The 27,962-nt window shown below is 41.6% G+C and overlaps 1 protein-coding gene across 1 annotated transcript in view; it reads right to left on the bottom strand.

Moving 5' to 3' along the window:
• Window positions 1–27,962, bottom strand: part of PPEF1 (protein phosphatase with EF-hand domain 1) — a 108,689-nt gene that overhangs the window by 18,250 nt on the left and 62,477 nt on the right. Inside the window, exons 7-12 of the mRNA XM_069760064.1 lie at window positions 22,921–23,087; window positions 17,530–17,566; window positions 16,067–16,216; window positions 13,091–13,411; window positions 11,491–11,676; window positions 10,085–10,227 (exon numbers count right to left, since the gene is read on the bottom strand). Of these exons, the coding sequence (XP_069616165.1) occupies window positions 10,085–10,227; window positions 11,491–11,676; window positions 13,091–13,411; window positions 16,067–16,216; window positions 17,530–17,566; window positions 22,921–23,087 (1,004 nt within the window). The remainder of the gene's footprint in view (window positions 1–10,084; window positions 10,228–11,490; window positions 11,677–13,090; window positions 13,412–16,066; window positions 16,217–17,529; window positions 17,567–22,920; window positions 23,088–27,962) is intronic.

Raw genomic sequence — 27,962 nt, forward strand, 5'->3', positions numbered from 1 at the left:
CAATGCCCTTTGGACTGTCAATAGCTTCCAGGGTCTTTACCTAATTAATGTCAGAAGTGATGTCATACTTAAGGTTAAAAGATACCCTCATAGTCCCATCCTTAGATGACCATTTAATGGTGGGAAATTCCCCTTCCCAGTGTCAGCAACGCCTGTTTGATACAGTTTTATCCCTGCAGGAATTGGGATGGTTAATTAATTGGGAAAAATCCAGATTGTCTCCAACAACCCACCAAACATTCCTAGGTCTTTTCTTAGACTCCGTAAGTCAGAAGTATTTCCTTCCAGAATCTAAACAAATAACAATAAGGAATAACGTACAATCAGTTGTTAATAACCCTATTATTTCCCTCAGGGAAGGCATGTCCCTTCTTGATTCTTTTACATCATGCATTCCGGCTGTCCCATGGGCTCAATTCCATACTAGCGAGTCAGACGATTCATTTAATGAAAGGGAACTAAAAGCCACACAAGATTACTATCAGACATCCGTCGCGTACATAAATCATCAAGGAGGAACGAGATCAGGAACTCTCATGTCTGTAGCAGACAACATCCTATCTAGAGCCGAGAAACATCTTCTATCCTTGTCAGCACTGCATGTCAGAGGAGTGGACAATTCAAAGGCGGATTTTCTCAGCCGTCACACCCTCCACCAAGGAGAGTGGGTACTCAACCGTCATATCTTCACAATGATAACCGAGAAATGGGGTACACCCGAAATAGATCTTTTTGCAACAAGGAGCAACAGACAAGTCAAAAACTTCGCTTCACTATTTCTGACCGACAATCCCAATATTCTCGATGCCCTCCAAGTTCCGTGGACATACCGGCAAGCATATGCATTTCCTCAATTGATACTTCTTCCAACCGTAATCAGGAAGATATGGGAGGACAGAGCAAACGTGATTCTAATAGCACCATTTTGGCCCATGAGACCATGGTTTTCCTGGCTCAGAGCCATGGCAATCTCGGATCCATGGATTCTCCCAGAGATTCAGGATCTCCTCTTCCAGGGCCCCTTCAACCACCCTCATGTAAAGGGCCTACGGTTGACAGCCTGGAATTTGAGAGGCAGCTACTAAAGCTAAGAGGCTTTTCAGATAAATTATTTGATACCCTTCTACTAAGTACAAAAAAAGACCACAACAACTATATATGTAAGGGTATGGAGGAAATTTCTTAGTTTCTACCTAGCAGCTCTGTCAAAAGACATTCCCATTCCCGCTATCTTAGAGTTTCTCCAAAGAGGGCGTGATTTAGGCCTATCAGTCAGTACTTTGAAAGTACAGGTTTCTTCTCTAGGGGCCTTATATAGTCACAATATTGCAGGAGATAGGTGGTAATCCGATTTATTTCAGCATGCCAAAGGTCAGAACCAGTCCAAATTCCCCACATACCGCCATGGGATCTTAATCTAGTCCTCGAAGCCTTAACAAGGCACCCATTGCAGCCACTACACTCAGCCCACATAAAATACGTCTCCCTTAAGACAGCTCTTCTTGTTGCTTTAGTGTCAGCAAGAAGAGTAAGTGACATTCAGGCTTTATAAATAGATCCTCCTTTTCTGTCAATATTCCAGGATAGAATTGTCCTAAAAACAGACCCTTCTTACTTACCTAAAGTAGGTACCAAATTTCACAGATCTCAAGAAATCTTCCTTCCTTCCTTCTTTAGTAACCCCGCAAATCAGGAAGAGGAAAAATACCATACACTAGATGTAAGAAGGGCCATAATAGCTTACCTACACAGAACTAGCCTCTGGAGGAAGAGCAGGACTCTCTTTGTTTCCTTCCAGGGCCATAAGAAAGGATCTGGAGTCACGAAAAGTACACTATCCCGGTGGATTCGGGATGGAACATGCCTGGCTTATTTGTCAAAAGGGGAGAATCCGCCCGAGATCGTAAAGGCACACTCCACCCGGGCGATAGCATCATCCTGGGCTGAAAGAGCGGAGGTCCCAATAGAACTAATATGTGAGGCCGCAACTTGGTCTTCTCCCACTACCTTTTATAGTCACAATAGATTGAACATGTCCTCCTCCACTGACTTATCTTTCGGTAGATCAGTTCTTAACACTGTGATCCCCCAAATGACTATCTCTGAGTCTCTCAGGTGGGTGCTGTCATGGCGAAGAGAAAAAACGGATTAAATACTGGTAATAATCTTTTATAGAGCCACAACAGCACCCCTTCACTTCCCTCCCTAGTAAGTTATTTTGCATAAGAGCACTGATAAGGGTGAATAGTTCTTTAGTTACTCATACTTAAGTTAACTAAATTTAAATAACAATACTGCATTGCCTACTAAAACTGGTGGGCGGTTCCTCTTATTCTCTGTAACCCAACCGTGGGAGCAAGGTAGACCGCCGCTTTTCTCTCTCCATATGGTTTCCTGTTCCTAGGGGCGGATCCCCTCTCTCAAGTGGGTGCTGTCGTGGCACTATAAAAGAGTATTACCGGTAAGTAATCCGTTTTTTTTGCACTATGCAAATATCTTAGCTAGTGAGGTAGCATTTACATATACAGTACAGACCAAAAGTTTGGACACACCTCATTTAAAGATTTTTCTGTAATTTCATGACTATGAAAATTGTACATTCACACTGAAGGCATCAAAACTATTAATTAACACATGTGGAATTATATACTAACAAAAAAGTGTGAAATTATGTCTTATATTCTAGATTCTTCAAAGTAGCCACCTTTTGCTTTGATGACTGCTCTGCACAATCTTGGCATTCTCTTGATAAGCTTCAAGAGGTAGTCACCGGAAATGTTTTTCACTTCACAGGTGTGCCCTGTCAGGTTTAATAAGTGGGATTTCTTGCCTTATAAATGAGGTTGGGACCGTCAGTTGTGTTGTGCAGAAGTCTGGTGGATACAAAGCTGATAGTCCTACTGGATAGACAGTTAGCTGTTTTTTTTTCTTGCGATAATACAAATTCTAAGTAAAGAAAAATGAGTGGCCATCATTACTTTAAGAAATGAAGGTCAGTCAGTCCAAAAAATTGGGAAAACTTTGAAAGTGTCCCCAAGTGCAGTTGCAGAAACCATCAAGCGCTACAAAGAAACTGGCTCACATGAGGACCGCCCCAGGAAAGGAAGACCAAGAGTCACCTCTGCTTCTGAGGATAAGTTTATCCGTGTCACCAGCCTCAGAAATCACAGGTTAACAGCAGCTCAGATTAGAGACCAGGTCAATGCCACACAGAGTTCTAGCAGTAGACACATCTCTACAACAACTCTTAAGAGGAGACTTAGTGCAGCAGGCCTTCATGGTAAAATAGCTGCTAGGAAACAAACCACTGCTAAGGACAGGCAACAAGCAGAAAATACTTGTTTGGGCTAAAAAACACAAGGAATGGACATTAGACCAGTGGAAATCTGTGCTTTGGTCTGATGAGTCCAAATTTGAGATCTTTGGTTCCAACCACCATGTCTTTGTGCGACGCAAAAAAGGTGAACGGATGGACTCTACATGCCTGGTTCCCATCGTGAAGCATGGAGGAGGTGTGATGGTGTGGGGGTGCATTGCTGGTGACACTGTTGGGGATTTGTTTAAAATTGAAGGCATACTGAACCAGCATGGCTACCACAGCATCTTGCAGCGGCATGCTATTCCATCCGGTTTGTGTTTAGTTGGACCATCATTTATTTTTCAACAGGACAATGACCCCAAACACACCTCCGGGCTGTGTAAGGGTTATCTGACCAAGAAGGAGAGTGATGGGGTGCTATGCCAGATGACCTGGCCTCCACAGTCACCAGACCTGAACCCAATCGAGATGGTTTGGGGTGAGCTGGACCGCAGAGTGAAGGCAAAAGGGCCAACAAGTGCTAAGCATCTCTGGGAACTCCTTCAAGATTGTTGGAAGACCATTTCTGGTAACTACCTCTTGAAACTCATCAAGAGAATGCCAAGAGTGTGCAAGGAAAGATAATGAATGAGAATGAGAATGTGTCGCATGGATTTGTCTTTTTACATCAACTAAGGAACTTGCCCCTCAGACCATGTGGGGTCATCACAACAGAACAAGACCTTAATCAGAGGACAATAAAACATTCCTTATCTAAGAACTGGTCCGATATGTATGGACATAACTGTTTATCACTCATGGTATTTCTGCCTCATGTCACCTGTCTTATCCATGTTTTTTTCTGTGCTATGTTATGCATAAATATGTGATTTTTCTGAAATTTTTTTAGTCTTTGTCTGATGAAGAGACCTGTGTAGTCTCGAAAGCTTGCAATTTGTTACCATTTTTTCAGTTGGCAATTAAAAGGTATCAACCACTGAGGACTCTCAATTCTAAATATTTTTCTAAAAGAGTGTGCAAAGCAGTCATCAAAGCAAAAGGTTGCTACTTTGAAGAACCTAGAATATAAGACATATTTTCAGTTGTTTCACACTTTTTTGTTAAGTATATAATTCCACATGTGCTAATTCATTGTTTGATGCCTTCAGTGTGAATGTACAATTTTCATAGCCATGAAAATACAGAAAAATCTTTAAATGAGAAGGTGTGTCCAAACTTTTGGTCTGTACTGTATCTACAATTAGTATTTTTACTATCTTCTATACCAGTGTTCCCCAAGTTCAGTTCTCAAGAGCCACCAACGGGTCATGTTTTCAGGATTTCCTTAGTAATGCCCAGGTGAGAACTCCATAATCTAGACAGGTATCAATTCCATCACCTGGGCCATACTAAGGAAATCCTAAAAACACGACCTGTTGGTGGCTCTTGAGGACTGGAGTTGGGGAACACTGTTCTATACTATTCTTTATCGGTCTGCATGTAGTTATATATCATAGCAGGTGGTCCTCCATTGCATCTCTCTCTTGAATTTTATATGTAACTAGCTGAAGAGCCCGGCGTTGCCTGGGCATAGTAAATATCTGTGGTTAGTTATAGCACCTCACTTCTCTTATTTTCCCATCACAGCTCTCATTTAGCACATCACTTCTCTCATTTTCCCATCACGCCTCTCATTTTCCCCCTCACATCTCTCATTTTCTCCCTCACACCTCTCATTTTCTCCCTCACACCTCTCATTTTCCTCCTCACTCCTCTTATTTCCCCCCTCCTCTCATTCCCCCTCACTCCTCTCTTTCCCCCCTAACACTTGTCATTTCGACCTCACAACTGTCATTTTCCGATCACTCCACTATTTTCCCTCATTCCTCTCATTTTGCACTCACACCTTTTCATTTTCACATGACACCTCATTTTCACCTTACACCTCTCATTTTCCCCTCGGTATATACATGTTTGTCATCTCCCTTATGTATAGTATACACCTGTATGTCATCTCCTGTATATAGTATATAACTGTATGTCATCTCCCCTGTATATAGTATATACCTGTATGTCATCTCCCCTGTAAATAGTATATACCTGCTGTATGTCATCTCCTCCTGTATATTGTATATACCTATGTGTCAACTCCTCCTATAGATAGCAAAATTACAAACAAATTACAGACAAATTACACTTAAAAACAAATCACTCTCCAGCTCTTTCACAGATATAAATGCAGTTGCTTTTCGCTTGATGACCTGTATGTCATCTCTTCTGTATATAGTATATACCTGTATGTCATCTCCCCTGTATATAGTATGTACCTGCTGTATGTCATCTCCTCCTGTATATACCTGTGTATCATCTCCTCTTTTATATAGTATATACCTGTGTGTCACCCCCTCTTATATATAGTATACTAGATGGTGGCCCGATTCTAACGCATTGGGTATTCTAGAATATGCGTGTCCACATAGTATATTGCCCAGCCACGTAGTATATTGCCCAGCGACGTAGTATATTGCCCAGCCACGTAGTATATTGCCCAGCGACGTAGTATATGGCCCAGTCACGTAGTATATTGCCAAGTCACGTAGTATATTGCCCAGCCACGTAGTATATTGCCCAGTCACGTAGTATATAGCCCAGCGACGTAGTATATTGCCCAGCTACACAGTATATTGCCCAGCCACATAGTATATTGCCCAGCCACGTAGTATATTGCCCAGCCACGTAGTATATTGCCCAGCCACTTAGTATATTGCCCAGCCACGTAGTATATTGCCCAGCCACGTAGTATATTGCCCAGTCACGTAGTATATTGCCCAGCAACGTAGTATATTGCCCAGCAACGTAGCATATTGCACAGCCACGTAGTATGTAGTATATTGGTCAGCCACGTAGTATATTGCCCAGTAATGTAGTATATTGGCCAGTGACATAAAATAAAAAATAAACATATACTCACCTTAGTCCTGGCTCCTGTGTACGGTGCACGCGGCATCTTCCAGTGCCAGGGTTGGTATGACTATGAGCGCAGGACCTGTGATGACGTCGCGGTCACATGACTGTGACATCATGGCAGGTCCTTCTGCCATAGCATCCTTAGCACCGGAACCTGCCGGCGGACAGCACGCACATCGGAGGGTGAGAATAACGTTTTTTTTTTATTATTATTATTTGTAACATTAGATCGTTTTACTATTGATGCTGCATACGCAGCATCAATAGTAAAAACTTGGTCACACAGGGTTAATAGCTGCGTAACCAGAGTGCGTTACACCACGCTCCGGTAACACTGGCATTAACCCTGTGTGAGGGCTGTGTATATGACTATATATTAGCTCACACATACACATAATAGACAGATCATGTGACTGACAGCTGCCGTATTTCCTATATGGTACATTTGTTGCTCTTGTAGTTTGTCTGCTTATTAATCAGATTTTTATTTTTGAAGGATAATACCAGACTTGTGTGTGTTTTAGGGTGAGTTTCATGCGTCAAGTTGTGTGTGTTGAGTTGCGTGTGGCGACATGCATGTAGCGACTTTTGTGAGATGAGTTTTGTGTGGCGACATGCGTGTAGCAACTTTTTGTGTCGAGTTGCATGTGACAGGTTAGTGTAGCAAGTTGTGTGCAGCAAGTTTTGCTCACGGCGAGTTTTGCGCGTGGCGAGCTTTATGTGTGCTGCGTTTTGAGTAGGTGCAAGTTGTGTTTGAGGCAACTTTTGCATGTGTTGCAACTTTTGTGCACGTGGCAATTTTTATGCGTGAGCCTAGTTTTGCATGTGGCGAATTTTGCGTGTTTTGAGTGGTGACTTTTGTGTTTCGACTTTTATGTGGCGAGGTTGGTGTATGTGTGGTGAAATGTGTGCTGAGGGTGGTATATGTGTTCAAGCACGTGGTAGTGTGTGGCGCATTTTGTGCGTGTGTTCATATCCCCGTGTGTGGTGAGTATCCCATGTCGGGGCCCCACCTTAGCAACTGTATGGTATACACTCTTTGGCGCCATCGCTCTCATTCTTTAAGTCCCCCTTCTTCTTTCTATGAAGAGGTAAGTTCCGGACTGGACCAAGGGAACCCAGTGGACGTAGTGTTTATGGACTTTTCAAAAGATTTTGATACGGTGCCACACAAAAGGTTGATACATAAAATTAGAATAATGGAGATAGGGGAAAATATGTGTAAGTGGGTTAAGAGCTGGCTCAGGGATAGGAAACAAATTAATGGAGCACACTCGGACTGCGTCGCAGTTAGCAGTGGGGTACCACCGGGGTCAGTATTGGGCCCTCTTCTTTTTAACACATTTATTAATGATCTTGTAGGCGGCATACAGAGTGGAATTTCAATATTTGCAGATGACACTAAACCCTGCAGGGTAATCAATACAGAGGAGGACAATTTTATATTACAGGATGATTTATGTAAACTAGAAGCTTGGGCTGATAAATGGCAACTGAGCTTTAATGGGGATAAATGTAAGGTCATGCACTTGGGTAGAAGTAATAAGATGTATAACTATGTGCTTAATTGTAAAACACTGGGCAAAACCGTCAATGAAAAAGACCTGGGAGTATGGGTGGATGACAAACTCATATTCAGTGGCCAGTGTCAGGCAGCTGCTACAAAGGCAAATAAAATAATGGGATGCATTAAAAAAGGCATAGATGCTCATGGGGAGAACATAATTTTACCTCTGTACAAGTCACTAGTTCAACCACACTTAGAATACTGTGTACAGTTCTGGTCTCTGGTGTATAAGGCCGGTTTCACATGTCAGTGGCTCCGTTACGTGAGGTGACAGTTTCCTCACATACCGGAGACACTGACTCACATAGACACATTAAAATCAATGTGTCTCTGCACATATCAGCGTGTTTTCACGGACCGTGTGTCCATTTGAAAAACACGGAGACATGTCAGTGTTTGTGGGAACGCACGGATCACACGGACCCATTAAAGTCAATGGGTCCGTGTAAAACACGTACTGCACACGGGTGCTGTCCGTGTGCCGTGCAGGAGACAGCGCTACTGTAAGCGCTGTCCTCCCCCGTGTGTGGTGCTGAAGCTGGAATTCATCCCTTCCCAGCAGCGTTCTCTGGAGAGAAGGAATGAATAATCTCTTTTTTCTTTCCCCTTAAAAATAAAGTTTGTGCGTCCCACCGACCGACTCACCGACACCCAGCTCCAGCGATGTCTCCTCTCAGCGGCTGCAGCCTGTGCTGTGTGAGCGGTCACGTGGTCTCGCTCATTATAGTGAGGAATATGCGCATATTCCTCACTGTAATGAGCGGGACCACGTGACCGCTCACACAGGGCCTGCTGCCGACGCTGAGAGGAGACATCGCTGGAGCTGGGTATTGGTGAGTATTTCCTGGCAAGCGGGGGGGGGTGCACAGGGGATGGGAGGCGGGAGGGGACGCACAAACTTTATTTTTAAGGGGGGAAAAAAAAAATTTATTCATTTCTTCTCTCCAGTGAACGCTGCTGGGAAGAAGGGATGAATACCGGCTTCAGCACCGCACGCAGGGGATAGTGCTTAACTGTAGCGCTGTCTCCTGCACAGTCCGTGTGGTCCTCAGTTGGCACACTGGCGGCACACGGCTGCCACACGTGTGCCACACTGATGTGTTACGTAAGCACACGGACACGGATAATTCCGGTACCGGAATTATCTGGACAAGTGGGACAGGCCTAAGAAAGACATAGCTGAACTGGAGCGGGTGCAGAGAAGAGCGACCAAGGTTATTAGAGGACTGGGGGGTCTGCAATACCAAGATAGGTTATTACACTTGGGGCTATTTAGTTTGGAAAAACGAAGGCTAAGGGCTGATCTTATTTTAATGTATAAATATATGATGGGACAGTACAAAGACCTTTCTGATGATCTTTTTAATCATAGACCTGAGACAGGGACAAGGTGGCATCCTCTACGTCTGGAGGAAAGAAGGTTTAAGCATAATAACAGACGCGGGTTCTTTATTGTAAGAGCACTGAGACTATGGAACTCTCTGCCATATGATGTTGTAATGAGTGATTCATTACTTAAATTTAAGAGGGGACTGGATGCCTTTCTTGAAAAGTATAATGTTACGGGGTATATATACTAGATTCCTTGATAGGGCGTTGATCCAGGGAACTAGTCTGATTGCCGTATGTGGAGTCGGGAAGGAATTTTTTTCCCCAATGTGGAGCTTACTCTTTGCCACATGGGTTTTTTCGCCTTCCTCTGGATCAACATGTTAGGGCATGTTAGGTTAGGCTATGGGTTGAACTAGATGGATTTAAAGTCTTCCTTCAACCTTAATAACTATGTTACTATGTTTGTTCACATGTGGCAGCTGTCAATTTGCCTCCAACACTTTTTCTTTCACTTTTTCCCCATTATGTAGATAGGGGCAAAATTGTTTGGTGAATTGGAAAGCGCGAGGTTAAAATTTCGCCTCACAACATAGCCTAAGATGCTCTTGGGGTCCAGACGTGTGAGTGTGCAAAATTTTGTGGCTGTAGCTGCGACGGTGTAGATGCCAATCCCAGACATACACACATACACACATTCAGCTTGATATATTAGATTTGCATTATTTAATCTTTAAGAAAGTTTAAGAAAAACATTTTTTAGACTCTATACACCTTTTTTTTTTCTTTGCATGGTATTCATGTCTTAGGTGTGTTTATAATAGTTATTTGCATATGCTCTATATGTTGGTAGTCAGGAAAGATACATTAAAGCAATTAACCGCTAAGTATATACAGTAGATAAAAAAATAATCTACTCTTACCGTTGATTAAGGGTAAGTTTTCGTGTGCACTTACTGACTTGATATTGCACAAATCGTGGAATTAGATCTGGGCACAACTTGAGATATGCCCCTCTGTTACTTCCTTCATCATAGTAGTTAGATGCTGAAAATATGGTTATGACCTAAAGGAGATGCAACAAAGATCTACGTGTAACCCTTTACTGAATAAGGGTTATTGCCAGAAAACTTCACTTTTACTATAATACTGCTGAAAAGACTCAAAATGACATAGAACACTACATAAAACATATTCCTGTAACTTATATCCTGAAACACCATCTAACATTATTCAGGCGTTTTGTGACGCATGCGTCATTTTTGGCGCAAGCGTCAGGGCGCAGAGGACGCTGCAAGTTGTATTTTTTTTTGCGTCCAAAATCAAGCTAAAAATGGACGCATGCGTCACAAAACCATGCGTTTTTGCATGCGTTTTGCATGTGTTGTGCGTTGCGTCGCCAACACAACACACAACAACGCAAATGTGAACGTAGCCTAGATCCAATATTATGAATCACATAACTCTTAGGCTGCCGTCACACTAGCAGTATTTGGTCAGTATTTTACATCAGTATTTGTAAGGCAAGACCAGGAGTGGAACAAATAGAGGAAAAGTATTATTATTGTTATTATTATTATTTATTATTATAGCGCCATTTATTCCATGGCGCTTTACATGTGAGGAGGGGTATACATAATAAAACAAGTACAATAATCTTGAACAATACAAGTCACAACTGGTACAGGAGGAGAGAGGACCCTGCCCGTGAGGGCTCACAATCTACAATAATAGAAACATATGCACCACTTCTGCATTTATCACCCACTCCTGGTTTTGGCTTACAAATACTGATGTAAAATACAGACCAAATACCGCTAGTGTGACGGCAGCCTTATAGTGGCTTTAATCGCTTCATGTCCCCCTTTACAAGTGACTGATCAAGAGACCAAAACCTCACACCACTGCGCAAGTGTGACCTAGAAAGCTCAAATTAAAATATCTGAATCAAAATAAATCTGTGCAGTCTGAGGCCCTTCTGGTTACTCACTGTGCTTCATTCTTTTGCATTAGTGAATATAATTGACGGTGAAATGCTGAAAATGTACATCCTTTATACCTCCACTTTGCGATAACTGTATCTTTAAAGTTATATATACTGCTGCTTGGCTTAGTATCTATGTCTGTGTATATGTAATAAAGGTGCTTTAAACTAGCACAATGGCGGTCTCCATTTTTCACCCCACCTCGGCTATGTATATATTTGATTCACATAATATCCTGCCTGCCCCATAAATACGGCACTAAGGGTCCATGTGAAATACCCATAGGTTAGAGCATGACCCTTTTTTTCTCCTTTTAGAAAAACAATGTAATTACTTTTTTTTACCTTTCCATTGTGGCCCAACTCATAACCTTCCTGTTTGCATTCGTGCGACCTAATCAACATTTTTAAATTGTATCGGTCAAGTAATTTTTGGGTTACATCTGGACCAAAGTAACAACCTCCACCTCTAAAACTGTTCGGTAAGCAGCCATTTTGGTTCTTCGGATCGCTCCACATTATGTCTACAACCTTAGCCAATAAAGAACAAATGTTAGTACAGTACACTCACTATCAGTGTAACAACAAGCTAATGGCTAATATATAACATAAAGTGTCTTTATCTCCTAAATAAAAGAGTAAAAATACAATAAATAACCAATTAGCAAACCATGAAATCTGATTGTCTACTTTGTAAACTGTGTACATTTATCTGCTTTCATCAAACTGATAAAAAAAAGATTTTGCCTTCATGTTCCTTAGATTTAGTTTATTATATTTCCTATGTATATGTAAATGTATAGATACATTTCTGCTGGAAACATTCATATGTGTCCAGGACACAAGGAGAAGCCTATGGATGCAATATTGGGCTACAAGGTTTACACTGGTTTTGTACAACCTAATTAGTAAAACCTAGATATTGGAAATTAGCTTATTTTCTAGTTCAGCTCCTTCCTAGATGAAAAAAAGATTAAATGGATTACCTCATAAAATGCATATATCATGCCATGATATCTCCACGCTGTGACAGCTCAGCTGCTCTATAGAATAGGGGCATGATGAGCTGTCAGTATTGTGAATGATAGCCCAATCTGACGCAGGGGCGTGCTGGGCTGTCCGCATTGTGATTGACAGCCAAGCAGCACAATCAGGTCAGGCCTGAATGGTCTTACAGGTGTCAACCATTCCGGGTGATTGTCTGGCTTTTTAGCTGGCTCTCTGCTGAAGATTACTTCCAGTTGTAGCTTTGCTCAAGTGGTGGGCTTTTTCCTCCATGCTCTATTTTCATGTATTCTGATCTTTGTTGCCCAACCTTTTACCTTGCCTTGTACCTTCCGTTTACCTAGCCCCTTTGTCTTGATCCGCTACCTTCTTGGAATTCTGACCACAGACTGTGACCTTACTACAAATATATAATCCTCAAAAGTGTCTGACGCTGACTAAACTGAAGCGAAACGTGCGTTGGAGTGCTGTGTGCAGGGACAGTGGCGTGTTAGTACTGGTTGGTATAGTCGCTCTTCTTTTTTTTTGCACCAAATATTTTGTATGTTCTTGATCACGCTTGTGATTTATTCATTTGTTTTTGCACATTTGGTGTTTGCACTTATGCATAATTGATTTGAAGTGCACCTCTTTTTTTCAATTCATGTGTTTTGCTTATGAATTATTTATAACCAGAATATTTATAATTAATTTAAATTTCAGCACACTTTTTTTTAATTGTTTTACTCATGAATCATTTTTAATCATAATATTTATCGGCACCAGCACTTTGATTATTTTATTATCGGTTTATATTAAAGAAATATTCATAGGCACAACTAATAGGGTATATCTACATATATTTTTCACATTTTCTTTTATATACGGTATATACATTTTTAAAATAAAGACAAAGTGGTTTTATAATAAGTCATCTGTTACAGAAATAAATGTAACAAACCTGTTTCCACTCATTTTGTTCATTGACTGTTAACTCTGGAGTCATATCAGGTAAGTGAAGACTGGAATCCAAGAAATCTATGTCCACAATGGCCTCATTTCTGAAGCCTTCTTGCAGTCTTCCAGTCTGCTGATAAGAATCTGAGAACAGTTGTGTAGAGAAGTATATATCAGGGCTAGTCTCCATCGATTGAAGATCCAGTAAATGTGCATGCATGTTTAGAAGCTTTATAACTACTGCGTCTACATGCAACTCGTTACCTTTATGTATTACATTGTTTCTTTCTGGATTTGGTCTTGGAGGTTTCAAAGCGGATTTATACTAAAAAAATCAAGACAAATGTGTAGAAAAGGAAAAAGACAGTAAGAAACATGCAGTGGCCTACACAGAAGAGTGAAGGTTCTGCCGTATAGATAAAATAAAGATCAGATTAAGACACCCATTATGTGTTCAGCCACCGTGAGCAGAAGGACTAGGTGCATCTTTGTCCTCTTCATGCCTCTTGGCACTTTCCTGCCTCCTGGTCTGCTATGTCTGTTAGGGTTCTCGCTATCCATGAAAAAAAAAGTATAGCTAGGGTTGGGGTCCCTCTATTCAGTAGCATCATAGCTGCCTATATTGTTTGCACTTGGGATAAAGATCATGGTTTGTCTATATTGGAAGTGAAGATGGGGGCAGTGTACTGTGCCCTGTACTAGGCCTGTGATAGTGGGAAATTTGTGATAGCTAGGGTCACACTGCGTTGTGTGAACCAGTTTAACGGACTACGTTACACCGCGGCATAACGCGGTGTAACGTAGTCCGTTAACGCCATCACTGTCTATGGCAAATGCATCGCTAGCGCACGCGGTCCGTTCCGCGCTAGCGCAGATCGGGGATCTGCGCTAGCGGGATCAGCTAACGGGATCCCTTTTGGAACATTGCGTTAGCGCAGTCCATAGCGCTATGCGGACTGCCCTAACGCAATGTGACCCTAGCCTAAGACTTGTGAGGACAAAATCAGGAGTAGAAGGTGATTCACAGGGGCAAATATATGCTACAGTATATGTTTTCATACTTTATACAATGCATATATTATTTCTTGGCTTAAAAAAGAAACTGTACATGTTGAGAAATACACTAAAAAGTGGCATGAAAGGGGCTTTCCTCAAGCACCACTGAGACAACCAAATGGTTTTAGACAATATCACCTGTGTAAAGTCCAGCTAACTGAAATAACGGCAGCAAAAATACTTCTACTACTTGAAAATGTATCTGCTGATGAATCAGATCCGCGGCTAAAAATGACAAAACCTCTATTTATGATACCCTACAAAACTTTATTAAAACATACCAGTCTGGAATTTTCTGCATCTCTAAACATCCCTCAGCTAAATAACATTTTCAGCTTGTAAATTTCTATGACGTAGTCATCACAACAAGAGGGTAATTGTTGAGAAACATCAGCATTGTGAAGAGGCGTATTTTTCAGGCAGAGTTAACATGAAATCTGCCTAAAAAATTGCTGAAAAATGATAAAAAGAATTAACATATGCACGGCAATTGTAAAAATGATGTGCTGTGCAAATGTTCAGTCTACTTGGGCTTCTTTTAACTGCTTCAAGCTTCAAAAGTCAAGAAGTGAGCAGACCATTCTCCAGGCGGCTTCTCCATTTGGAAGCTGCTCACTAGTTTATATAGACAGTTAACAAAAAGATACCATTGAGAAAACGGCCTAAAGATATCAAAGAAGACGCTTCAGTAAAAACACTACAGTTTTGTTTAGTTTTTTAATCTAAGCTTGGGGTCTAAAAGACATTATGTGCACATAGCCTTTTTTTAAAGGCTAAAGATCTGACAGTTTTTCAAGAGGAATCCACTTTGCTTTCTTTCTTTTTGTTAAAGAGATATTTTAAGTGATTTTAAAACCGTTCTGAAAACTTTTTTAATTTTTTTTTTCTCACAGTGTTTTTGCAGCTTTTCGACTTGGCAGGGATAAGTTTGAGGCTGATTACAAGGGGAATCCTTCTTAAAGATGTGACATGTTTCTTCTGTTTTTCTTTAGAGTATGTTCATACTGCATCTTTTCCTGACGCTATTTGTGGAGTGTATTGGTTTCCAAATTCACCTCAAAATATTCCATTTAAATTTTGCTTAATTCAAAAACTAAATTTTCATAGAAACACCCCTGGAATTGATATGCTGAATATGTGTAACGCGGTTCAATCCGCAACCATAACAGGATGGAATTTGCTCATTAATGGTATGTCACCACATAATAAATGGCTGTACCATCTCTGACATCTCCCTTGAAAATTTCACAAAATGGTTGCAGGTACCCCATTCTGCTATAGGATCCGGTTCATCCTACTGATTGCACATTCTCCAGGATAGGTAACTTGTTCTCGGGGTCAGGATGTGTAAATTATATTCACTTTAGAACACCTTATACAGGAGACATTGATTTTGGCCTTGGTGTATCCTATGGCAACCTAATTTCTGCACATGGACTTTAAACATTGGTTTTCTATGGCGCTTTTTGATATCTAGCAATATCAGATCTACAGATTATCATTATTATTGAATATTAATTGTTAGGGCTGTGTCACATTTGCGAGTGCAATGCGAGAAACTAGAGCGATTTTCTAGCATGAATACCCGGCACTGCCGCCAGCTGTTCGGACCGGAGCGTTCAGCTGCTTAGAAATACATGCAACTGCACGCTCCGGACCTGAGTTCCGGTGGCAGTGCCAGGTATTGATACGAGAGACTCATGCGAGTTTCTCGCAATGCACTTGCAAGTGTGACACCGGCCTTATTCTTGCTCTCCATATCCTTCGTAAAGTTAATGTTTTAATTTAAAAAAAAAAAAAACTTTCAAGGCTGAGGGAGAGTCAGTAATGCAAAAACATTTTATCAAAAGATTTCTCTGTCTATCAGTTAATGATTTCATTGATAAAAGTATTCCTACTTTGACATCTTCGGTGTTTCACTCACCTTGCTTCTTTCAATAGACGTGAGGAAATCCAAGTCTGTTGTGTCTGATATCCCTCCATGTAAAATGAGAACCTTGCTGTCAATAATGGTGGCGAGAGGCAACAAACTATAAATGTCTTCAAGTAGACGTAGAATGTTCTTGGCATGAATCTGTAGCAAAAGTGATTTCTATGATTTATGATAATATTTAGTTTAATGTTATGTTAGCTCAAATATAATTGTTCACATGCTGAGGACTTTTAGCTACTGTCTCTCTGTTAGTAGTGTAGTAATAATAAGCCTAAAACTACTCATAGGCCACATTCATGCGTCCCGCATTTGGTCAGTATTTTACATCACTATAAGGCTGCCGTCACACTATCAGTATTTGGTCAGTATTTTACATCAGTATTTCTCAGCCAAAACCAGGAGTGGATGATAAATGCAGAAGTGGTGCATATGTTTCTATTATACTTTTCCTCTATTTATTCCTCTCCTGGTTTTGGCTTACATATACTGATGTAAAATACTGACCAAATACTGCTATTGTGTCGGCAGCCTTAGGCTACTTTCACACATCAGGTTTTTTGTATCAGGCACAATCTGGCGAACGTTGGAAAAATCAGATCTGGCGCAAATTGTGAAAAACTGATGCGACGGATCCGTTTTTTTCGACGGATCCGACTTGCATATCTAGATAATTGGATAAACAAAAAATTGGAGCGTGCTCAGTTTAAAAAAACAAAATCCAGCTCCGTAATCCTTCATTTTCCGGATCCGGTACCTTCCGGCTCCCATAGGCTTCTATTCTAGGAAACAGCCAGAGACAAAAAAAAGTTGCTAGGGATGTTTTTTCCAGAAACCGGAAACAGCAAAAACCGGACGAAACGCAATGACATCTGGCGCAATCCGGCACTAATACAAGTCTATGGGGAAAAAACCAGATCCGGCGGCTACATTCGCCAGATCCGGTTTTTGAAATTTAGCCTGATTGCGCCTGACGGCGAAAACCTGATGTGTGAAAGTAGCCTAAGTCAGCCAAAACCAAGAGTGGGTGAAAAATATGCACAAGTTTCTATTATACTTTTCCTCTGACTGTTCCACTCCTGATTTTAGTGTTCAAATACTGACCAAATAATGACTATATGAGTGTGGCCTTAAAGGGGTTATCACAACAGAACTACACCCCCTTCCGTATGGGCAATAGCACTTCTATAGAGGACGTTCTCTGCTAAGGACACCCATCTATGTGCTAGATCTGCAAAGTGTGGGTCTTGAGTGCCACATTGCCCCACTTTACCTAGTGTATGTATTACATGATCGCCAATTCAGTTGAGAACAGAGGAAATAAGTGGCCTCACAGAACAATTGTCAAAGCTGGACTAAAAGACATAGCAAGATGTCTGCTATCGAACAAGGAATAATCCAGTTGAGACAACCCCTTTGAATACATTCATGGATGTAATAATGACATACACACTGACCTTGTACTTTAACATTACTTCTTTTGTGAAGCCATACCTGAATAAAAGGACAAAAAAAGATGAAAAACACATCTCAATTTCCACTACTTCTTTAGTCATTAAAAGGATTGTCCAATTTAGAAATAAAAAAAAATTCAGGCATGGATTCATTGAAAATTAGAAAAAACGGTGTCATACTCCTCCGTTAATGCGGATCCAGCACAGGCTTCTCTCCATATGTCTGGGTTAGACACCTGCTCCGTTCGGAAACCACAGGAGGGCTACAGACTGTGTTGGGCAGGTGACTGAGAAATGTGTCATCAGAAAACATACGATGACGTGCTCTTCTAGTCACCTAACTGCTGTAGCCAGCCATTCACAGGCTATAGCAGGTTCAAATACTGTAGACAACAATGGAAAGTGCAGCTTTCTTACATCAGAGGGATGTCAGGTCAAAAACCAAGGAACCCACTTGGCAATGATGTAAATATGAAGATAGTAGTAACTAGTGATGAGCGAGTGTGCTCATTACTCGGGTTTTCCGAGCATGCTCGGTGTTCTGCGAGTATTTTGGGTGTGCTCGTAGATTATGCTTGTGTCTCCACAGCTGTATGATTTGCGGCTGCTAGACAGCCTGAATACTTGTGGGAATTCCCTAACAACCAGGCAATCTCTGCATGTGTTCAGGTTGTCTAACAGATGCAAATCATGCAGCTGCAGGGACACAAACATAATCTACGAGCACGCCCAAGACACTCTGAGAACACCCGAGCATGCTTTGGAAAACTCGAGTAACGAGCACACTCGCTCATCACTACTTATAACATGTCAAACCACAGTTTATTGCGGCAAATGCATAATCACAATGTTTCAACTCCTTACAGGTCTTTGTCAAGCTTGACATAGAATTGTAATGGGTTGAAATGTTGCGATTATGTATTTGGCACAATAAACCATTCTTTGATACATTATCCGCCAGTATGAACGCTGTCTTCAGGCTTTAGGCCGGTTTCACACGTCAGTGGCTCCGGTACGTGAGGTGACAGTTTCCTCACGTACCGCAGCCACTGACACACGTAGACACATTAAAATCAATGCATCTGTGCAGATGTCATTGATTTTTTGCGGACCGTGTCTCCGTGTGCCAAACACGGAGACATGTCAGTGTTCGTGGGAGCGCACGGATTACACGGACCCATTAAAGTTAATGGGTCCGTGTCAAACACGTACCGCACACGGGCGTTGTCCGTGTGCAGTCCGTGTGCCGTGCAGGAGACAGCACTACAGTAAGCGCTATCCCCCCCACTGGTGCTGAAGCCGCCATTTATATCTTCTCTGCAGCAGCGTTTGCTGTAGAGAAGATATGAATATTCCTTTTTTTTTAAGTTTCTCGTGTTTAAAATAAAGCTCCATGTCCCATAGGGGTGGAGCCGCATATTCATTACTGTAAATGAGCGGCCCCATGTGACCGCATACAGTAGAAGGTGCGGCCAGGACAGGAAGCAGCGCCAGCCAGCGAGGGAGCCAGGTGAGGATTTTAAGAACAGCGGGGAAGGGGGCGCGGGGGGTGCACAGGGGGTGGGAGGGGGTTGGGGACATGGAGCTTTATTTTAAACACGAGAAACTTAAAAAAAAAAAGGAATATTCATATCTTCTCTACAGCAAACGCTGCTGCAGGGAAGATATCAATGGCGGCTTCAGCACCAGATGCTGGTGCGTGTGGTACCCAGCACGGTGCGTGTGGTACCCAGTGGGCACACGGGCGGCACACATGTGCCGCACGTGTGCCACACTGCTGTGCCACAGAAACGCACGGGCACACGGATAATTCCGGTACCGATTTTTCCGGTACCGGAATTATCTGGACGTGTGAGACTGCCCTAAGTGGGTGTCTAACTCTTGAATGGAGCAGATATTGCTGTCAGAGTTGGTGCAGACCTGAGTAGATCTGTGAAGGGCGGTGGAAGTGCATACATATCTATATTGGACAATCGCTTTAAGGTTTTTTCTGCCTTTAGAAGTAATGGCATACTGCTTGGATATGCCTGAGATTCTTTATCATTAGTGGTATGACTGTCTAGTCCTCTAAATGAAGAAATCCTATATGTAACCGGCTAGAGGACAAATTTGATGCTTTGTTCATTTTCATTGTATTATAAGTAACTCACTAGTCACTATGGAGTCAAATAAGATATATACGCACTTTTATTATTCGGAGGCCCAGTCTGTCTAAAGCACCAAGGTCAGGGAACTTAGATTAGTGGCACCACTCCAGTGGTTAAATAAAATGTAAAACTAAAGCCCAAATCCACATGACTAACATTAGACGAACATTAGTTGGTCTAAAGAGTTGACGGTCTAATGTGTATGAGGGTATCCTGACTCTTCATCGCCACCTGATGTTGGCAAAGTTAAAGATCCCATAAGGAAAGTGCCCCCTCCCTTTTTGTTTGCTCGGTGTATTGGGATGTCTGTCCCTGTGGAGTGCATGTATACACAGTAGTGCTGATATAATATTATGGGCATCATCTATAGGCTGTAGGCCGGACACTTTGCGTCACACATACCTGTGTGACTGGCGTTCTTCAACCCTCATTAGTGTGCAATTTTTCTACTAGGCAGCCAACCCCTCCATAATCGGGTAGGTGTGTGGGTGGCTGTTTCTATCAGTAGTTTGCACCTGTGCTGCCCCTGCTTTTATAGTGGGGGCCTGCTGCATCCTGCTAGTGCATTTATTATCTGATAAGACATCCCTATATCACCCCTCGGAGGAAGCGAAACCAGAAACACGCATTAGGGGTGCTTAGTGGCCACCATGCAGGTCTTACTTGTTTTTCCCCTATGAATTTCTATTGAAACTTTGCATGTCTTACTCTTACAGAGTTGTATACTTGTGCCGTAATATCCTCTGGTTTATCCTAAGACTGTGCTCATGTTCTATTATTTGAAAATGTTTAAGTGTTGCATTTTAGTGCCTTTTTGAGATACGTACATATACATCATGATCGTTATCATTAAGTTAGAACGGGTTTGTGGATAGTCTCCGCGCTGTCGACAGGATTTAAAACATATAACCCAGTGTAATAAAAATGATTGGTTTATTTCGAAGCGTTTCAAAGTACAAATCTACTTCTTTTCAGGAAAACCACATCGTTGAAATAAACCAATCATTTTTATTACACTGGAATATATGTGTTAAATCCTGTGGGCAGTGCAGAGACTATCCACAAACCCCTTCTAACTTACTGATGCCTGATGGTCACTACCTGACCCGTGGATCTGCTGCAGCTGATATTGCACTGTATGCTGTTTTTACGGATTAAACAGGTAAGTTTAATCTGATCGTCAAGCTCACTATATTTCTCGGATAAGACCCTATTTTGCGCTGATCTCTCCTACAGTTTTACTTGGATATGATCGTTATCATATAATGACTACTTGAGGCACTGCACTATTATTGATTTTGGGAAGTATTTTATTTGGTCCTACCAGTATAGACCTAACGTCTAAAAATTATTTTGACTAACTATCATCATTTTACAGGTTACAGTGAATTCAAATGATAACTTCATATCAGAATTATGGGCTGCGGACATGTATAGCTTCTAACCTTAATGATTTTAGCTGGCTTACTTAGTGCAAATAATTTTCTAGACATATAAGTCAGTATTTGGTGATAACAAAGCCAGAACTCTGATGCATTCATCTCAGTAAATTTGTCCCGCTGTCTGTACAGGTTAACAGCTATTAGATGCTGGAGCAGGATGCGCAGAGGCGTTGTACAAGCAGTGGCAGGCTGGGGTCCAAAGGTAACATTGACCTTGGGAGCCTACTGTTCTACTACATGCAAATATTATGTTAATATATATATATAATACAGAACTAGACAGCAGAAAAGCCGGTAATTCAATTGCCAACTTTTGCTGTCTCCTTATAAAACCCGACAGGATATGAGACATGGTTTACATACAGTAAACCATTTCATATCCCTTATTTTTTTACATGTTCCTCACTAATTATGTAAGAAGTGTCTGTGTGCAAAATTTAGGAGCTCTAGGTGTTAAAATAAAGGGTTAAATCACGGAAAAAACTGGCGTGGGCTCCCGCGCAATTTTCTCTGCCAGAGTGGGAAAGCCAGTGACTGAGGGCAGATATTAATAGCCTAGAGAGGGACCATGGTTATTGCCCTCCCCCCCCCGGCTAAAAACATCTGCCCCCAGCCACCCCAGAAAAGGCACATCTGTAAGATGAGCCCATTCTGGCACTTAGCCTCTCTCTTCCCACTCCCCTGTAGCGGTGGGATATGAGGTACTAAAGGGTTAATGTCACCTTGCTAATGTAAGGTGGCATTAAGCCTGGTTAATAATGGAGAGATGTCAATAACACACCTATCCATTATTAATCCAGCAGTAATAAAGGGTTAAAAAAAAACCACACACACACATTATGAATAAAGTATTTTAATCAAATAAATACACATGGGGTTTTAACATCTTTATTGTACGCTCAATCCATCTGATGACTCTTGTCATCTGAAAAAAGGGAAAATAAAAAAGGAACAATATCCCATACCTGTCCGCCATGTCCCACGATGTAAATCCATCTGAAGGGGTTAAATAATTTTACAACCAGGAGCCTGCTAATGCAGCTGCCCCTGGCTGTAAAAACTGGAGAATGAATGGAATGCAGGAGAATGTAGCTTTGTAGACTTGCGGTGATGCGCCCCCTGGTGGCATAAACTCATATGAACTCTAGCGTGGGAATTTTTCTGAATATTTTCAGAATATTTTCAGTGCCACAGGCGATTAGCCTGTGGCACTGCTGAGGTTTTATGGAAGCCCAGGTTGCTGGTGTCTCTCATCTTCCTCTTGACAATACCCCATAGATTCTCTATGGGGTTAAGGTCAGGCGAGTTTGCTGGCCAATCAAGCACAGTGATACTGTTGTTTTTAAACCAGGTATTGATGCAGTAATTGATGCAAGAGGAGCAAGTATTGAGTGTTATTGAGCTGGTGTTATAAAGTATTCTAATTAACTGAGGTAATGACTTTTGATTTTCATTGGCTGTATACCATAATCATCAATATTAACAGAAATAAACACTTGAAATACAGTAGATCACTCTGTTTGTAATGACTCTATATATGAGTTTCACTTTTTGTATTGAAGAACTGAAATAAATTAAGTTTTTGATAATATTCTAATTTTAGAAGCACCTGTATATCCTAAAAAAATCTGCAGCACCAATCACAATATAAAAATATTTAAGAGAAGTCCTAGAGGCGAAGGTTGTTACTTGCGTTACCCAAAGTAAGATGAAGAACTCTTCTACCACAATATATCTTAATGCTGTTGATTTCTATGAGAAGGAAGATAGGTAGAATTAGAAAAACACACTAATGCCTGAGGTACCTTAGATTCATGATGGGGTCCTCATGGTTGCCTCTATTCATATGTAAATTATTAGGGTAGACGAGGAGGAATGCAAACAGGATAATCAGTATTTCTATTGAATTCTTCCCTCTGTCTACAAAATCACCATTAAAAAGGTAAGTATTCTCTGGTGAGGGGAGACCATTCTGCAGAACACAATCACAACAGAAGTTAACCAGTGGAGGAACTACAAAGTGAAACAAGACAATCAGCAAAAATTATTAAAAAAAACATTCATGAAGTTCTAATTCACAAGTTGGCGTTTTTTAACAGGCAGGACATGCGTGCACGCGGGTTACATACAGACCCTTTAATAGAAATGTGCGAGTGTAGTCCAGAATCGGACTAGCTCCTGTCCTAGCTCATGTTTTGCTACAACATAAAAGGAGGAGTAAATGCAACTGTATGATATAATGTATCAATGCGCTATTTATTAAAAAGGAAAGCAAACATGAGCGTGAATGGGCCTTAGGCTTCGTTTTCTGCAGCAGCATTTGGTTGCAGACATAAGAGGATTATGAGGTTGCCCTCATATTTTTGCGTCACCATCGGCGGTGCTTATCTCCGCTAGGGAGGGTTCCTGTTGCTCAGCTGCCAGCAATAAGAAACGGAGAGTACCTGCAGTCGGGCACCTTCTGTATGACACAGCCGGAGTGATGACGTTATTGAGTGACTGCATTATTTACCATGAAAAGAGGAAGGAAGCAGGACTGCAGGGGATCACCAGGAGAAGTGAGTTATTCTTTTTTTTTTTCTTTACAGTGAATACATTGGGATGGGGATGGGTGAGAACACAGTATGTTATAAAGAATTAGAATGAGAGAGGTGTGAGAGAACAGTATGTTATCATGAATTGGGATGGAGGATGGGTGAGAGAAGGTAGCCTGCAAGATAAAGGGTTTTCCATGCCTAGACAACAACAGAGAGTCTGGTATTGGCTACTTGTCTGAGACCAGCATGATGTTGGGCAGGCCAAAACATACGGCCCTCCGGCCACATGTGGTCCGCCCAAGGGTTTGCTGTGGCAGGCAGGACCTGGCAGACGCCACTCCATTCTCCTTGTATTCAAATGTATTTGCATCTGATATTATGGAGAGGAGTAGTGTGGTGGGAATATTATGGACCGGGGAAGTGTGGAGGGATATTATGGAGAAATGCTGGGTGGTGGGAATATTATGGAGGGGCAATGTGGTGAGAATATTATGGAGAAGTCCGTGTGGAAGTTATTATAGGGGCTGTGTGGGGGGATATTTTGTATAGGAAGCACACTGAAGGGCAATTATTTATTGAAGGGCACAGCATGAAGGATATTTTTATTTATGGGGCAATATAATGATACTTTTATTTTTATGGACACCATGATGGGATGTGCTGCTGAAGACCGGAGAAGAAGGCGTCTGTGCTATATGGAGGCAAAATGGATGTAACTGACTCCAATCAGAGATCAGAGAAGATGAATGTGGATATAAACGTTTATTTGTGATCCTGCCTGCGTCTCATCAGTACTGTGGTTTCTGTATGATTCGCAATCTGATGATGGCTGTTAACAATTCCCAGTATCTCATTACCATTGTTAAGGGCATACTGGGAATTGTAGAGTCATGCAATACTATTATATATAGGGCTGACCCGACATTACAATTGATCGCTGCACTAACCTTGGTGCTATATACATGTGCTGATGGGTGTTCTGACACTACATTAATGTACTCAGGGTAGATCTGGTGCTGCAATAATGTACTTATGGTGGCTCTGGTGTTGCATTCATTGACTTGACAGCAGTTCTGGCACTGCATTCATGTACTGATGGTGGTTTTGTGGATGCATTCATGTACTCATGATGGTTTTGGCACTGTATTCATGTACTGACTTTGACCAGAGAGGATGCTACTGTGTAGGAGTCTCGGAATGGTGCTTTGCAAAAGGAGTGTGTAGGTTCTGATGGTGGGGGTATGTGAGCTATAGGTCAGATACTGCCCTCACTGTCTCTTGGGAAATGTAATCATAGATCATAGAGTGAGAGCTGTCAGGAAGTTCAGTATGTAAACTATAGCAGACCACAATGATGGAAAACTCCTTTAATGTTGCATGTTAACTACAGTAAGGGTATGTGCACACGTATTTTGGAGCTCTGCGGATTTTTCCGCAGCAGATTTGAGAAATCCGCAGGTAAAAGGCACTGCGTTGTACCTGCGGATTTACAGCATTTTTTATGCAGATTTTGTGCGGATTCCACCTGCGGTTTTACACCTGCGGATTCCTATTGTGGAGCAGGTGTAAACCGCAGCGGAATCCGCACAAAGAATTGACATGCTGCGGAATGTAACCCGCAGCTTTTCTGCGCGTTTTTTTCCGCAGCATGTGCACTGCGGATTGCAGTTTCCATAGGTTTACATTGTACTGTAAACGCATGGAAAGCTGCTGCGGACCCACAGCAAAATCCGCAACGTGTGCACATAGCCTAATCCTCTTGCAGGTGGTCTCATATTGCTGCCGAGCTCTAGATTTTCACTTTTTGTTCATAATACATGCATTTATACCAGATAACATCCACTGTTACTAACTCTTCCTCAATCTGTATCTTCCAAACAATTTAAATGTACAAATAATTTGAATGATATACACCCATAGAATTCTCCATTTCATATGTATAGATTAAATTCTGTAGCATTGGATCTAATAAAGTGTTGGAAGCCTGTGAGAGGCAATTATCCAGACACCAGTTGATTTCTGTGTCCTCAGTTGCACTAAGCATAGTTATTCTCTAAGAGCACTCCCAATGGAGCTGTACACTTCCCTACCCTTGTGGATTCTGGTAATGGTTAGTCACTGGAGACCTCAGTAATTCAGCTAGCAAGCTTGCCAGGAGAAGGCGATATGAATCTTAGAGTTAGTAGATTGCTTAATGTACGTAAATTTATAAAAACATATTTAATATTGTTGATTAACAGTCCTGATAATAAAAGAATAATAAAATGGTACCATAGTTTGGTGTTTTCAGGTATTTATTTCATGGGGTTGGAAAAAAAATGCTTAACTAATCTATAGCATATCCTGGGACCTGCACCTATCCCAAACCTACTCTTCAGCCTTAAGTCAATTAGCAAGCTTGCCAGTTACAGGAGAATAAGCACATACATTTATGTAGCAATATGTTATATGTTCATGTGGCCTCTAGGGGTCTCACTACTTTTATGTTTGTCCTATATTCTTTGTTTGGAACTTGTTGGATGTTGTTGTACTCGGAATTCATGTAATGGAGGTTGAGACATGATGTGAATAAAGATCCTGGAGATACTCACAGAGTGTGATTTATGACAGGATTCATCAAACAGAACATGGTGGCAGCCGGGCACAGAACCTGCAAATTCTTAGAGCTTATATGAGGCTGGAACTGCACAGATCACTGCAACTGTAAGTACAGATTCCCTGACAGTACAGAAAAATGGAGACTGGTCTGAAGCCCCCTCAGAGACTGGATGTCACTTCATGTAATCTGTCCCAGACTTGGAGACATTGGAAGGAAGAGTTTACACTGTATGTGGATTTGACTGTGGGCCCCACTGATGACAAACGGAAAGTAAAGCTGTTTTATTACCTAATTGGGGAAAATGGCAGAGAATTAGCCCACACCTTGCTCCCAGACACAGACAACCTCCTCCTAGCAGACATTGTGCAGGCATTTGATAAACACTGTGACCCAAAGAAGAATGAGACAGTGGAAAGATATAAGTTTTTCACAAGACATCAGGAGGATGGTGAAAATGTGGACAGATATCTGACAGAGCTGAGGAGACTTGCAGAAACATGTGGCTTTGGAGAGATCAGGGACAGTCTAATCAAGGACAGAATGGTGTGTGGCATAAAGGACAGTCATCTCAAAGAAAGATTACTGAGAGAGGAAGGCATGACTTTAGAGAAATGTATGCAAATCTGCAGGGCTGCTGAGCTCACAAAGCACAGCCTGAAGATGATGGCAGGCACCAGTGAGAATGATGATGACAAGGTACATGCAGTATCTATGAAAGGAAAGACAGGACCAGACTACCCTATAAACACTGTCCACTGCAAGTATTGTGGGAAAAGACATGAGAGAGACAAAACCAAGTGTCCAGCATATGGGGAAACCTGCAGGTCATGTGGCAAGAAGTATCATTCCTCTGCTGTCTGCAGGCAAGGAAGAGGCAAACAGTACAGACAGCTCCACACTGTGACACCAGACACTGACAGTGCAGAGGACATTACATGGCTACAAATGCAGTCTACAACAGAGAAAGTCAATGTAGTCGGGCAGTCAGTAGTGAAGGATGCCAAGCAGCTTTATGCAACATTCTTGTTGGGTGAGAAGCCCATTAGATTTCAGCTGGATTGTGGAGCAAGCTGCAATGTAATTTCATTTGATCTGCTAAACAAACAGGTTTCTATTGAGCCAACTGACAAGGTACTGGTGATGTACAACAAAAGTGTTCTGAAACCAATGGGGACATGTAAGCTAAAAATACGAAACCCATGTAACAGAAAGAGTTATAGAGTTGAATTTACTGTGTTACGGGGTGGTAACTATGTACCATTACTGGGAGTAAAAGCAGTTCAGGCAATGGACTTAATAAAAGTACAGTCTCAGAACATTATGTCTGTTGAAGTTGCCCAGGATATAAAAAATCCAAAACTAAATGCAGAGCACAACTTGGACATGCAGAAAATAAAAGCAGAGTATGCTGATGTATTTGAAGGTGATGGATGCTTTGAAGGTAAATATAGGCTAGAAATTGACAACACAGTGCAGCCCACCAGATTACCTACAAGAAGAGTGCCTGTAGCTTTAATGCAACCGCTGAAAGTAGAACTGCAAGATCTACAGAGAAGAGGCATGATAGCACCAGTCCATAAGAGCACAGATTGGATCAGCAGTTTGGTCATAGTGCAGAAACCATCGGGCAAGTTAAGAATATGTATTGATCCTAAGCCACTCAACAAGGCGCTGAAACGAAATCATTACCCAATGCCAACATTAGATGATG

The sequence above is a fragment of the Ranitomeya imitator genome, chromosome 3 (genome assembly GCF_032444005.1).
Source record: "Ranitomeya imitator isolate aRanImi1 chromosome 3, aRanImi1.pri, whole genome shotgun sequence".
Classification (NCBI taxonomy): Eukaryota; Metazoa; Chordata; class Amphibia; order Anura; family Dendrobatidae; genus Ranitomeya; species Ranitomeya imitator.